Genomic DNA, 16,103 nt, shown 5'->3' on the forward strand with positions numbered 1-16,103 from the left:
GGTTAGACTGGACACGGTTAATAAATATGAGAATCTTTTTAAATATTTACACAGAAGCAATTAAGAATAATTAATCAACCTTTTTGCAAATTTTCTTTGAGAAATATCAAGCTAACGTTGTTAAAATATTGATTAACGAGAATTATTGTGATAACTATTATCACTCCGATGATAATAATACGTAATACGAGATCGTGTATGATACATAACATAGATTATACACACATAATACATACGATGCAAGACAATTATAATGTAGAAAATTTTACACGTGTACATTTAGAGAAACGCGTAATGTGATAGCAATTATAAAGGTGACAATCATACAAATTTTATACATAAAATTAATGTACATGATTGAATAAATTATGTACATATTTTATAGCTACAATAACTATAATATAATTTATTTAACTATGTAGATTAATTCTATCATATATATATTGATTTCTTCAAAAGTGACGCAATTGTGTTGTTCTTGTAAATAAAAAAGAGCGTCTTCTACAGAGAATATTTAGAGTTAAGGCAATCGAAGTTTAAAAAAGAAATTGTTTCATTTTAAATCTATATAGATCAAGATGAATTATTGATAATATTTTGAATTACTTTTGAATTATTTTGGATTTATAATTTTTTAGAATTGCAATTTTCAAAATGAGTGATTCTTTAAGGATTGTAAAACAGAAGTAACCAAAGTGACATTAAATTATATTTCTATGAATATAATATTCTTTTGCCGATATTACTTGGTTAATCAATAATTGAAAAATACATTTTTCCTTTTCTAAAAAATTTAATTTTTTAAGTTATCATTTTTGGAATATGGGAGTGATATAAAACTTGTATAATTGTTATCTTGTCATTACTATGTTTCTTTGTGAAGCAGATCAAGCGAGGAAAGAGCTGAAAGACGGAAGTAAAAAACTTGCAAGTTCGATCTTACTTTATCTCTAGGAATAACTTAGCGATGCAACCGCTCATTGTCAGTCTAACAATTTTTATTCGCTGCGCTGTGCTGACCTTAGTCGCGGTACTGACCGTCCCGATATTTTTCGCGAACACTCGCATCTCCTGGTTCCGAGATCTCTGGCGGAAATCGAGTTTATCTACCTACTTACGTACAAAGATGAGAATCGTGGGTAACGTCGAGAAGGATCGAAAGAGATGAGAGAGAGAGAGAAAAAGAGAGATAAAGAAAAAACGAGAAGGGGAGAGAACGTGTGCATATTTGTATGTATAGCGAATACCGTGTCGTCTCTAGAAGACGCGAGGGGTCTCGCAAACTTGGTGGTAAAGTTGTAAAGGGTGAGTTTTACTCCCATTGGGGCAGTGAACTTTTGCCTTCCGCTCCTCTCATCCTTCTATTTTTCTCTCTTTCTCTCTTCTCTGTATACTTATCTCTCTGTTCCCGTTTCGATCGCTCGACTCGTTTGCGAGTTACGTTTCGCGTTGTTCGCTGAGAGGATTCCGACAGCTTAAGGCGTCATCGGACGCTTTATGTTGTAACGGCAGTAATCACGACCGATTATATCCTCCTGCGGGATCTCCTCCTCCAGCGGCTCCATACCTTCAGCGGCCAGGCTGTCGCGAATCTGCACACATAGAGAACGCTACGATGTAGTAAATGTGATTTATTGACTGCTAAAGCATGGCTTACGATGAATTATACATTTAGTCCTTTGATACGCGTTACTAAAGTCGTCGACCCGTATCGAAGCGTTTTGGTGCTCATGGAACAATACTACCAATCATGGCCTACAGCCGTCGATCACTCATTGTAATCCGCATACCCGTACGTCCATGAATCACAAGTCAATGAGCGATTCACGATGCAGCAATACTCCTATAGATCTGAAAGGCTTTTGAAACGATTAGACGTACGTAAGAAGATTAAATTGCTCGCATCAGGGGGAGAAGATCGATATATTTACAAAGTGTGTTTGCTGCGCGCTTAAAAGTGGAAGACGAGTCTTCCTCATTTTTCTTCGGTGCATTCCGGTGGCTCGTGAAAAAAGCTGAAATGAATTTTGACGCTGCTTCTAAAACGCGAGACGGAGGAGAGACGCGGCGAAGATGGAAGACCACGGCACTTCGCGAATGTTCTCAGGAAAAATCGTGCCTGGCGATTGCCGTTGTAGGAGGCGAAATAAAAAGGTCGGCGCCCGCGTGCCTCCCAGGACGGCGCGGCGCGTCTATGAAAGGTAAAGACGAGCGCGTACGGGAGGGGAAAAAAGATCGGCGCCGGTGCGCGTATTTCACACGGGCATGCACGGCGCCCATCAATTTTCGGTGAAGCCCATTAACCTCCTACGGGCTTTAGCCGAAAACGAAGCTTTTGACGGCTGACGAACGCGTCAGCGATACTTGCGCGACATACCACCCCTTTTCCGCATGATGACGAAAAATTGCCGCGATGTACACGACGTGGATCAGAGATTGCTATCCCGAGACGAGATTAACGCATTTGTAGTGCTCTACATCGACAGCAATTTATATTCGCCACCAACAAAATGAGATCGCCGATAAAGAGTTGAAAAAGAAGTTTCATGCACTGAAAAAAAGTCTGATTATAGTTACTAAAATTTTGATAAAATAATTTCAGTCAAAATGTTTGGTAAATATGTTCAAAACTATTCTCTCTCTCTGATAGGAATTTTATATACCTATTTCTTTTAACAACTACTGTGAACAGTATACAATAAATAATTGACAATGAAAAATGAAACTATACTTTCCAATCGATAAGATAAGATTCCAATTAAAATGTAATTAGCTGCAGTTATTTCCTTAGAAACGATGCGCAAAATCTGAATTCTCATCTGAAAACTCATTTGCTAAACATAAACAGGATAATATATAATAAATGAATTTTAACTAATAGTAATTTATTAATACTTATCAAAAATGTGTGCAATTTACGTAGACAATAACTGGATAAATTGCACATATTTTTATCAAGAAAAATGCTTCACCAGCTATTACATAAATTTACTAAGTGTTTATCCATTTCCTATACAGTATCGTTACAACTAATGAGAATAAAGTAATACAGACAGTAACTGAACGTGTGTCTTGGAAAAACTGCATATAGGTACACTTCTGTCAGAGTAATTAAATCCTAATTTTATTTTTTTAAATATTATCGTACATTTCTAATTGTTATTATTAAATAGTTGTATACTAATATCATTATACAATATTTGATAATTTTCACTACATATTACACTGATATATTAAACAAAATACATTTCCTAATTGTAATATAATAAAGTATGATATCATATTAAAATATATTAATTATATAAGAGAAAAATTGACAGAAAGAGTTTCTATTTATAAATAGCTCTCCAGAGAGAACAGTTCGACATAGAATTTTAAGCGCTGTAATATACAAAATTATTGAACATTTAGTATAATTTGAAGTCGAAGTAATACAAAGCACAGAAAAAATAATGTAACTATATAAAAATAATAATAATGTGGTTATAATAGTATGTACAATAATTATAACATTACCAGACTTTTCTTCAGTGTACTTTGAATAATTTTTCGTTATTTGTCATGAATTTACTATGCTTTTTACTCTCTTCTCTACTACTAATTATTTGAAATTGCGTTACTCTGATGAAAGTTAATAGGTTTGAGTAGATGTACCTTCATTAATTAAACAGATACAAAGATTGAAGGTACGCTACATCAGTGATATTCGAAGAGAAATGAAAGAAATGAATGTTTCATACAGAGGAAAGGTATAAAAAATGTCATTAAATTTGAGTTCCTTTCTGCGCTTTTCCTATGAAAAGCTTTAAAAAGTAAAATTTTTTTATATCACGAGGAGGAAGAGATTCTTCCTGATTTGTACTGAAATATGTAATTTATCAATACAGCGTCGGGATGTAAAAAGCTTTTATTGACTTGGAAATGCTAGCCACGTTTTTTCCCACTCTTTGTAAAATTTTGCTTTCATGTAATAAGAAAACGATGTTCTCCGTTTGGGTCGATCCCACCGGAATACATATTAGGATGACGTGACGTAAATTTCACTCTCTCCTGAAATCCACCCCACAGTTTTTCAATTAAACGTACGTCACAGGAAGACGATTTCCTATCACAAATATTTACGCCGTGCAAACGCAACCGTAATTTTTCGGTCATTGGTTACCTACGCTGCGAAAAACCAATATTCTACGAAGGAAATAAAAGGGCATATATGACTATTAATTGTGAAAAAAAAATAAGAGAAATTTTTCTAAAATGATATTTATAAATAAAAAATATAGTACTTTATAAAAAACAAAGGCAATTTTTTACAAATAATATTTAAGATGAGAATTGTAATTTTATTTGACTCATTGTTTTTTCTTTCCCTTTTTTTTATATACATATATATTTTAATAACATACAATGGAGAAATATTTCAGAAAAAAAATAGACATAACACGCGTTATGTTAGACGTTTATAAATGTCATTTTTGCTCAACACTCCATGACGTAAATTCTGTGTACGTAAAGCTTCATTTTGCCGCCTCGCTGAATTTTCAATTAAACGAATACAGAGAGCGATGGCGGCGCGCATCTCCGGCTACGAGACAACGCAGAAAAGGAAATGAGAGGGCGATATAGGAAAACGTCGACAGTCTAATCAAATCCGCCTTTATTGTCGCTTTCATGCCTCGGGCACGTAACGTTACGGTACTTACGGTATAAACGCCAGCAATATGGACATCTCACAGATGTAATAGCCTTTTCTCTGTCAATCTCTCTATATATTCTGCTTTAAAATTAATACTTTTTTTACTTCGAAACGTGCGCGTTCGAAGAAACTAGTGACTAACACTAAAAGATTAAAAGTTAATAGATGTTGAAGGATTTTCATCATAAATGTGTAGACAGTCTTGTTACAGTTCATACTTTCCTGAATTGGAGAGAGAACTGCACAAAGCTGAAAGCTGTGAATTTCTGTTCTAAAAATTAAATATTGTGAAATGAAAATTATTCTTGAACTTTGACATTTAAATTTGATACTTGTATATAAAAAATTAAATTTACTATGATTTATGTGCTCGCAGAAAATATCTTCATGAACAAGAGCATATTGAATGTGAGATATTAATAGATAGATCTGAAGGGCTTTACAACATATGTCAACATTTCATTAAAGTTCATATCATTGTTAAAATTGAATTACATAGAAAAGCTATCTCTCAATCTCTCTTTTAAAAACTGAATGCCATAAATGAGAGTTGTATTTTTAAATCATCCCAACTACCATATTCCTTTAAAACCGATACATCATTTCAATATGATATGAACAATTTTATGGTATATCAAATTATAATATATTAAACAAATTATATAATTATCATAATTTATCTGTATATATTATGTTACAAATATATATTTAATTATATATTGTTCGCACTATATTTCTTGAAAATAGACACTTTGGCTGATGATAGTACATCACACTTGCCGATACATATTTTATGTGCTCTGATATTTACGAGACATAAAATTGTTTCGAGATAAAATGTGGATGAAATGAGGGCGGAATTTGGAAAAATTCTGCTGGATGTTTTCAGCAGAATGCAATGGCGATCGATACGTAGCAAGCCAATAATGGTACGGTATGCGCGATGCTAATTGCATTATTGCGTGTGGCATGTTGATGACTGTTCATCAGTGGTTTCGCTAATGAAAGGGATTTGATAATAGGAAGGAAAAATCTTAAGAAGAAAGAGACCGAAATTCAATTCTGCTTTCGTAAATTGAAAATAAATCCCCGCAATATAATGTTCCTGAGAAATTATATCATTATACGTCGAAATTGAATTACTTAATTATCTTAGAAAGGACATTATTTCAAATATAATATTTGTATAATTAAAACATTGTGTTATTTCATATTACATTATTTCTATTATTGTACTGTTTCTATTTCCGCTTTTGTAAGCACCAATGACAAAGGTAAAGCCTTCGCTATACGCATACTTTTATAAAGGAAAGAGAAACAACAGAATGGCATGCATGCGGTAAACCTCTTTCGCAACATTTTGAAATAAATTTCTTTCAAAATAGAAATATATGCGGATCACAGTTATTACAATTCATCTTAAAGAACAAAGGGAAGAGTAAATGAAAAAGGCATTTTCGCCCGACGTTAGCGTATTTCGAAGTGGTACGGCGATTTACATAATGCGAGTGTGCACGACACTGATTGCATTACGCCCGAGGAATTTGCACGACTGTTTCTGGACCGGATCCTTACGGGCGAGCGTTTGTCGGGGGAGTCGCGGTCTTACGAAACAGTATCAAAGTTCCTGCAAATTCCGTCCCTCTCTCGTGCGAGGAACAATAGCGGAATTGAATTTCAAGGTAGCGTAATCGCCACCGTTTTGTTCGCCGCGCCGGTACTGTAGGCACGACCATTATTTCAGCAATTACGACGTTTCTCGCCTGCCTCGTGTAACCCGGTCTACCGCCAACGACGGTGGAGCAGAAAACGGCGATGAGATGAGTTGAAATTGCTCAAAGGATTTGCCCATCCTCGTAGACCTCGTTGCGATGAGAAAAGCGTAGTGCAAATGCGCGTGTGCGCGCGTATGTGTCTGTGTCTGTGTGTATTTGTGTCTCAGGTAAGAAGATACACCGACTTTTCCGCGAATTTGCACATTGAGAATTAATGGCAAGTTGTCGTCTTCCAGTCGGAAGAAATTGGATTTATAAGCGCAGAAATTCCACGCGACTCGAGCGCTACAAATTATCCCCGGTGTAGAGAGTCACACATTTTCATACTCCGATAATCAAATAATATTCTCTTCGCGGTCGGATCTGGAAAATTGCATCCGCCAAGTTAGATTGGAATAATTTAAAACGCCATGGCAGAGGAGACGCGCTCACGAATAATACGCGTCCATTAGGCTTTCATTGTGCGTCTCGCAGTCCTTCTCACGCGTCCCTCAAAGCCGCAGACGCGACATTTTTTCGCGACGCGACGATAAATCATCGGTGAATTCACAGGATAATTTCAATTCCCCGACTATTCTAACTAAAGTGGTCGCCGTGTCTTTGTTCTTACACGGAAACCGACGCTCAGAGGATTGCCACGCGAACGCAAAATTTACGCTTTCACGCGTAATTCACTGCGGCGCGTTTATTACGTTACAATCCGAATAGATGTATATACATGTACAAAAGTATATGCATGATACACATTCTTCTCTAAATATAATAAACAACTCCTGCTTCGGACGAATAACCCGCGGTTCCGTTGACCGCGCCGCACCGCAATTAAATTATCACAGTAATTTCAACAACGGCCATCCTGAGCGTCCTCAAACATCCGGAACATCCGGCGCACATAATTTCTCACATCATTCCTGTCGGGGCGTGTACCACCGGGTAATATCCGGACTGAAACATTTTCAGGCGCGCCGGAATTCTCGTAGGATGATCTGCATTCGACTGCACTCCACGAAACTGGGCGTTTAACATTGAAATATACGAGACATTAATTGAGTGGCCAAAGTGTAGAAATCGAATCAAATTAGAGAGAGTTTAATTCAATTTCAGTTAAGCGGAGAATGAGATGAATTTTTAATGATACATTTCCATTAGCACAAATATCGACATAATATTATAATCAGATAAACGAGATCGTTTTTAATCCTTTAGGCATTGCAACTTTAATTCCTCAGCGTTGTTGATGTTCTCTCTCTCGTCATTATTTCGACAGGAAACTAAACAGTAAAAAGTTATTACTAGTTACTTTTTCGCTTTTTATTAAGCGGAGAACAATTGCGAGCCTCGTAACTTCATACGTAAACAAGCTTCGAGCGTTGAGTTTTAATTAACGTTGACGAGCGAAGGAAGGTTTCAGATGCAGCGATTCTGCCTTGAACGTCCGAGTTTATCTTTCGCCAAATGTACCTAGATTACGAAACGTCAGTGTTGAGCGATGCTGAGCGATACTTCGGAGCCATTTAATACACACGCCATATGTAGTCGTGGCGGTACATCATAGGCGTGAATAAGATAGAGAGAAAGGGGAGCATCGGATGGGTTGGTCGTGCCAGCTGGTTCTACGACTGGCAACACTCCAAGGGAACAAAAATCACGGTACGCCCAACCGGCTTTTCTCTCTCTCTCGTCCGACGATGCAGCGCGCAGACCGGATGCATGATTTGTGTGCTTTATTAAATCCGATATTGGTCGACTCGGCTAACCCGAACCAGGCCATCGGTTATTTCGTGGCAGGAACGAGAGTGCTCTCCTCTGATCTCTTCACTCTCTTTCTCTCTCTCTCTCTTCTTCTACCCTTTCATCGATGCGACTTTTCCACTTTCGACACGCGTCCGCTCTTTTCATCAAGCGATGCGAAAAGTTGAATGTGAGAAGAGATGATCCTTCTCTCCTTTTTCCTTTACGACTAGAGAATAATTTACCTGTTCCACCGCCTTGAACACCCGTATAAGATTCAGACCAGCCAACTTCTGGATGTCTTTCTCCGACCATCCATGCGCTAGCAATTCCGCGAAGAGCTCCGGATACTTGCTGACGTCCTCCAGACCCGTTGGTGTCCTAAGGCAAAGAATTTATGATGAGACTTTATTGAGACTCACAGATGAAACCACGCGAGGTGATCGATTAGAATAGAAATGTCATGGAAATTATGTTACGTCTTCTTTCTAAGTATGCAAATTTGAAAAAAGCTCAGAATATTAAAGATATTCAATTATATCATTATAAAAAATATTAAATGTGTAATTATATTATCTTAGCGACAATTTACGCTGCTAACATTACGTTAGAAGAAACACTATTTCTAACATTTTTATTGAATCTATAAGTTTTAGAGATAAACTCTAAAATCTGATATATCTAATAAAATGATTGAAACTGGTATACATTGCATTCTTTAATAGATTAATTATTACAGAACGATTTTGTTGAAGTACCTATCTAAAAATTTAGTTAGATACATATTCTGAAAAAATAATTTTATTTTGACAATGAAATAAAATTGTTACATGATATAGTAGTCAAGTTACTCAAAATTGTTTTAATTATTTTGATGGTACGACACGATTATTTTCAGATTTGTATCTAACTAAATTTTTAAGTATTTTAGTAGAACTGTTCTTTTCGTGTATTACTTTGATAAAAAAATTAATTTCTATTCTTAGAAATTCGTTTTTTCTTCATAGAAAACAAAATTTGATTATGATCATAAAGTAACAGTTGGCAATTTATCAATAGGGTAACTTCGTCGCATCCGACAGAGCTACAAACAAGGATGAAAATGATTTCGTCTCCTTTCACACATCTCCGAAAATATTGTTTTAAAACACTGCGCTCTCGCGCCGCGATAAATTTTCGTCGCCCCGTGAAAGTCGATATGGAAATAATGTCCGTCCCGCGAAGCACCAGCTTGTGAACGTACGGTGTGCACCAAGGCCACAATTTACATGAATATTTCCGCTCGATAAGATAGAGCTTTAATGAAGCAGAAAGCATCGGGAGTTTAAATTAGAAAACTGCTTGAAACTTTTATGGGTCCAACCCCCGTAACTTCGCGTATCCTCGTATTACTGCGGTAATTTTACGTGCACGTGCAACTCTTCTATCTATTGCACCGCGGCGTGAATTATATTTTCGTCCGCTTGAATTATTCAGTGTATATAGGTGATGCGATCGCATTGTAAAAAGTCTTTACATTATTTATGCATGCAAGTGACGTATAAATTAAAAAAGTTAATTAATATGTGCCTGTGCGAGATTAATGATGCAGTTTTTATTACGATATTTCCGGAGTAGTGTCTCTTTGTTGAGATAACAGAGAGAATATTTGTCAGTACACTGAAAGGAAAGAATGGATTTGCTAAAAATTTATTGTAGCTAGACACAAATCTGAAAACAATTTTGTTCCGATCATCAAAATAAGTATGTAAGACGCTTAAACGCTAAATTATTAGAATGTTAAAAATTTTTGTAGCATTAGTATCAATGTTTAAGTATTTTATAATATAATTATTTTGATCTAATAAAATTATTATCGGATCTGTATCTATTTAAATTTTTAGCAAAAATTTGTTGCTTTGTGTATGACTATAAATTGCATAATAAGATAATTATGGTTAGGAATTTTATTTTTATTTATTATTATTATTCAATATTAGTAATAATAATTATTCAGATATAGTTCTGTATACTAAAATATATAGGATGTTTGATAGGAAAATGTTGCAACTAATTAATATTTTCGAATGTATTCAGTTATTGAAAAAAAAAATTACGAAAACAGAAAAGTTTGCAACTTTTAATGGATATAAATATAATTTAACAAAATGTTCGTACATTAGTTTACTTTTTAAATTAAATTAACATTCAAGACACAATCCAAAAACAGTATCAGATTTAGTAACAGCTATAAAAAAAGTTATCAGAAATACTAAAAATGATATGTTAGAAAAAGTTTTTACAAGTTTTCCTTAAAAAATTGTATTTTGTACACACACACACACACATATTTAAAAAATATTAATCCTTATAATTATTAGTATGTTTTTCACCAACAAAATAAATTTGTACACAAACATTTTATTAAATTCTGTTTGTACTTATTAAAAATTTCGGACTTTTCTTTTTTCAATGCAATTTTTTTTCAAAATGACAACTGATTTCCATAGGGCAGCCTATATATGTAACGATGAATTATAATCATTTTTAATAACAATCATATATATATTTTTCTTTATATAGAATCTATAAAGGTATAAATATTATTATTAAGATTCTAGCATAATAATTATATAAATAGAGTTATAAATACGCGAAATATACTTTTCTCTCAATAAATATATGAGTTTTCATAAAAGATGCTTAAATAATCATGCAAACCACTCATGTTTATTATTGATTAAATATCCACTTGTTCAAATTCTTCCTCGTATTATCCCGGACATATTTCTCTCGCGAATAAATATTTAGTTTGAATTATTTTGCGAAACGCATGGCCGCGCGGTTCTCTCAGCGCGTGTTTTCCGATATGAAAATTATCTCTGCTTTCAACCGTTATGCTATACGCTCTCGCTCATCTTTTCAACCGTTTCGTCTAAAACAATTATTTGCAGACTATCGCAGCTGTAAAAATTAGACGTATGTACGTTCTGCACGTCAGAGGTGGAAGGGATGGAAGTGAATTCGCACGGAAGAAGGTCAAAGTACAATAATGAGCTAGTCGGGAAGCAGTCACGGATAAATTACACGAGTTACTTCGGGCGGTTTATCCTTCATTACTTTAATTACCAGTACGCCGGGTGACTGCGGCGAACTTACTTTACCGCTGTGAGAGAAGCACGTTGGGAAAGCGGCCCCGCCTTCCTACCTTGTACGATCTTCACTTATGAGCGGAGGGCGAAAATGCCCTACGAGACCAAAATTCGCTCGACCCGATTTAACCAGGGTTACCACAAAATCAAGGAAATCAGGGAATTGTCAGAGAAATTGGACATGGTTAGGGAAATCAGAGGAAAATCAAGGAATTTTGTAAAATTTTCTGAAAAATAAAAAGTCATGGTTTTTTTTTATTGCTATATTAAATTGATCTTTCAATAAAATACTTAACGGTTTTTAAATCAGTACAAAAATGCAAAAAATGTGAGAATATTATTGAAAGTCAAGGAAAATTATGAAATTTCGTCTGAAAATCTAGAAAAAGTTATGGAATTTTAGGATGAGGAATTTGTGACAACCCGATCAATGCTAACGCAGAGAGTGTCGTACTCTTTGCGAAAAAGTTTTTTAAAACTATAGCGAAAGAAGTTACGGATTTTTACATTTATACAAATAAAAGCTATCATTCTAAAGTTCAAAGATATTCACTTTTTTATTTTTATAATTTGATACGAAGCGTTTTGTACATCTGTACGACACGAGCATTAAAGATCGTCGATCTGCGAATTTTGTCTGAATTATAATTGCAGGAAGTTACCAATTTAAATTTTAGTGAAGAGAAGATGATATCTCCCCGTTCGTTATTCGAGAATAATGTTCGTCTGCGTTTATGGAGGGTTACTAAAGCAGTCACGTTCTTTCGTTTTCGCAATTATCTACATTTTCGTTAATTTATTTCCGGAATATTATTACGCGAACGAATGCAGTCGATAGCTCTTTCGTGAAGATACATTGAATTACGTTACTGATGGCGAGCGGAGATGAGCCGGTAAAAGGGGTTACACAGAATTTCGACGTTCTCATTACGGAGCGTCATAACGAGAGCTCGTAGAAGAGACCTGGTTACAACAATGCGGGGATGGTGGAGACAAGAGGACGAGCTGTCGAAAGCTGCTCGGCTGACAATGTCGGGCCAACAAGAGCGGTTAGAGACTTATTCATGGCGCGTCGTGTCCTGGCTGAAACTGGCAGTTATGCAACTGTATATTGTACGCATTGGCCGACCGCATCCAGAGGGCCGTTATTCCAATTTCGGAAATTTCCAAATCGAGTATGTCCATCATCATGCACTGCAAACGCGAGATGATCGCGTGCGGGAACAATGGCCATATGATCTCCAATAATTGTATTCGATTTCAGTATGGCTTTTTAGAAATAATTATAGGTACGAGATACAATTTCGATAATAATTAAGTTAGTAGCGATTAAATTTCTTCGAGCGTAAATTCCTTTAAAATAAAAAGTAACTTTCGAAGAACCCATGGGCATTTAGTTTCTATATACATTTGAAATTTATGAACTTAAGCTGAACTTTTTTGTAGTAGTCAATAAAGCTCGTTTACCCTTGGGGCTCAGATAAAAGATGTTTTATTTAAAAGAAGTGCAAAACTTTGTTCGCATCTCGCAAGAAAAGCGACACAACTAAAAAAATATAAAATTCTTCAGGAAAGAAAAAAAATTGCGTATTTTAAATAAATATTGATTACGGCGGTATATAAATTAATTGAAGCTAATCATAAATTGCATCGAGTTTGAAGTTTAGAATTCATGTAGGTATTAATTTTGTTATGGTGTTAGACCTTAAAATTATCCCTGAATTAGATAATTATTAAATATCTATAATACAGTAGAGTATTAAACTCAAATTAACTAGAACTAGTTACAAACGGTTTACTTTATTCCAAGTTTCAAATTTAGAAATAATGTAGACATTAACTTTGTCATGGTGTTATGTTAAAATCTCTAAAGACTATCCTTATTTTAATCTGTCATTTTTCCGATTTTCAATTCTTTTCTCTTTTCCATTTAAATTCAACTTGTATCACTTTTCTAATTGAAATCCGATATATTTAGAACTCAATCCGTCTATAATACACAATTCGAAAAATTTTAACGTGTGCGCCATTTTTCTAGGGATACGATATGCTTTCTTTTATCCATGATCGGAAAAACAAATGGAAATCGCATCCCCAAAGGGTACAATATATTCAATGTAACTGAATCGTGCTATATTTTTACAATGTTGTTTACCAATAGTAGAAATTTATATCAGTCTGTTCATAAATTTTCTACCATCGAGATGATGAAAAGTAATGATGATCAAGAAAACAAAATTATTATTATTACGGCTATAAATTAATCGGCGTACATACAATACGTACAGAGAAGGATGGGATACGTGGAAATTGTTATGTAACGACAGTGACAAATAAATAATCGTGCCGCGGGCGACTGTATACTGATGAAAATATTGACCTGTCGCGAACCGCTCCTCGTTGGATGTAACCCGTCGAAACGTGACGCGATCCGAGAACTCGGAGTGCCGTTGTAGAGTGCTGTTGGTTGACCACGATCACGAACATTGTTCCAATTCGTGAAATTTCCAATTCTGTCCGCCCGTCTCTTTGTCGATCGAGATCGAGAGAGCGTGAGACTGCTTCTCTCACGCACGAATACTTGTCGCCGCGGCGAGATACCTATCGGCGAATTTCTGCTGGCTAAATCTATAGTAAATGTACGTTGCGTAGCACGTAAAAGTCATGCTATCGAACAGCGACAACGCGGTTAGCGGACATCGATTCGCCTTTCTCGAGCGCCGAGGCTCTCGCTTTTTACTTTTTCCCCGTCTTGCTCGTACCTCGTCTATTTGCCCGTCGGTGCGACCGAATCGAATTCAAAAATGCCGTTTCCGCGGGAAAATACGTTTCGCTCAACCCTAGTGACAGTGATTTATGGATGGGGATGAAAAGCACGAAGCCTGGTGGATCGTTCCGCGAAAAGAACGCCACGCGAATCTCGGTTCCTCTGGGGAAAACCTGAGGCAGGAAGTGTCCATCGACGATCATTCCGTCCTTTTTCATGATCGTGACTTGGATGTTAAGTGACGATAAGACTGGACGTAACATTTACCTTTTACTATCAAGTATATATAGGATGCTGCACAATTTTATCTATAATTTCCCTGAGAATTCGAAATTAATTATTTCTTGCGAGTAAATGCTTCTACGTATTTTTCATTTTTTATATCAGTGAACGTTGTATTAAAATTCTGTCGAGAAAGACTAATTGATATTAAATATATAATCAGATTTATTATCTATGTGTACCTAACTTATGAAAAAGTAGTTTATTTACAGTTAAAATTTATAAAAATGTTTATATGTTATAAGAAACTTGAAAGAAACTTTTTTCCAAATCACTGAGAGAAAAGATTTCGTTGAAGGTTTTCAAGATTATTTTGTGATTATAATTACATGTTACCATAATTATATTATAATGTGAGTAACTAATAACTATATACATATATGTATATACTATATAGAATACAGTAAATAATAACTATATTTAATTGTTGGTATACACTGAGAATCCCATTTTATTGAATCATCTAATCTCATGTTTGGATATGGACAAACAAATATTTGGTTGATGCAATAATTTAGTTGAAGTAAAAAATTGTGTTATTGTAACATTTTACTTGTGTTATCAAAATATAACCAAATATAACTTTATGCTTCAATTAAATTATTTTATTGCATCAACCAAGGATTTGTTTGTCCATATATAAACAAGACAATTGATTCAACTAAATTTAACTATTATTAACATAGCAGTAATAATGATAATTATGGCGCAACATGCAATTATAATCCTAAATAAAAAAAAACACTTTTTTCTCATTGTCAGTGTACTTACGAAAACGAACTTTTTACAGTTTTCCTCAACATTGACAAATTAGATACGTGTATACCCATTTAATGTTTTTTAAGAAACTTCCTTTTCCTTTAAACTTTAGATTTGACATCTCATCTTTTCTAACAATATGCAATGCGATAAAAGAGTCCATAAACTCTTTGCTCGTCCATATAAGCGGCTACTCTTGGATACGATGCGGTAACTAGTCTCTGATGGCAACGATATGAATTTTAATCTAGCGTAAAAGCTTATTGGCCGGCAGGACTATCAGCAGCTCCACATCCTGCCAGTTTTAACCTCCTCGCCCATGTGTTTCCTACGCGTCCCGTCGTCTATTCCCGCGCGTGACCCACTCACTCACTCACAAACACAAACACACACATACACACACACACACACTCTCTCTCTTTCTCTCCCTTTAGAAATAATTAAACATATCGTCCGACGCTTTTTCCGACCTATCTCGTACGAATATTCCCGTCGCTTCTCGTATCCAGTGCGAAAGCTACCGATTTGTGTAGTCGATGAGATAGATATACTTTTCATGATTAACCGGATAAAATTTTAATGGCTCACTCAGGCGAAAACGATGGTTGTCTTCCCTCTTGGCTGATGCCAGTGTTTTTTTCAACATAAAAGAAGACATGTAACTTCACTTTGGCTGTAACACCCAGAAAATTTGATTTGATACTTTGATTTGAAAATATTATAATATGATAATACTATATATATATTTAATATATAGGTATTATCTAATTACATTAATTAAATATATTGCTCCCTTATTTCAAACATGACAAATAAAACAATTAAATTTTTTTTTTTTTTTTTTTTTTTTCAGAAAATCGTTAAAATGGTTACAATTTAGAAAAAGCGATTGAAAAATGATTACACACACACGCACATATCATACACACACACATTAAGAATATCATTTCCGTTCACAACCTTTA

The 16,103-nt window shown here is 35.0% G+C and overlaps 1 protein-coding gene across 1 annotated transcript in view; it reads right to left on the reverse strand.

Annotated features, from left to right (window-relative positions):
• Positions 1-859: 859 nt before the first annotated feature.
• The window catches only part of LOC108776601 (dipeptidase 1), a 105,801-nt gene continuing 90,557 nt past the window's right edge, over positions 860-16,103 (reverse strand). Inside the window, exons 9-10 of the mRNA XM_018543272.1 lie at positions 8,445-8,580; positions 860-1,592 (exon numbers count right to left, since the gene is read on the reverse strand). Of these exons, the coding sequence (XP_018398774.1) occupies positions 1,476-1,592; positions 8,445-8,580 (253 nt within the window). The 3' untranslated portion in view covers positions 860-1,475. The remainder of the gene's footprint in view (positions 1,593-8,444; positions 8,581-16,103) is intronic.

The sequence above is a fragment of the Cyphomyrmex costatus genome, unplaced genomic scaffold (assembly GCF_001594065.2).
Source record: "Cyphomyrmex costatus isolate MS0001 unplaced genomic scaffold, Ccosl1.0 scaffold364, whole genome shotgun sequence".
NCBI classification, from domain to species: Eukaryota; Metazoa; Arthropoda; class Insecta; order Hymenoptera; family Formicidae; genus Cyphomyrmex; species Cyphomyrmex costatus.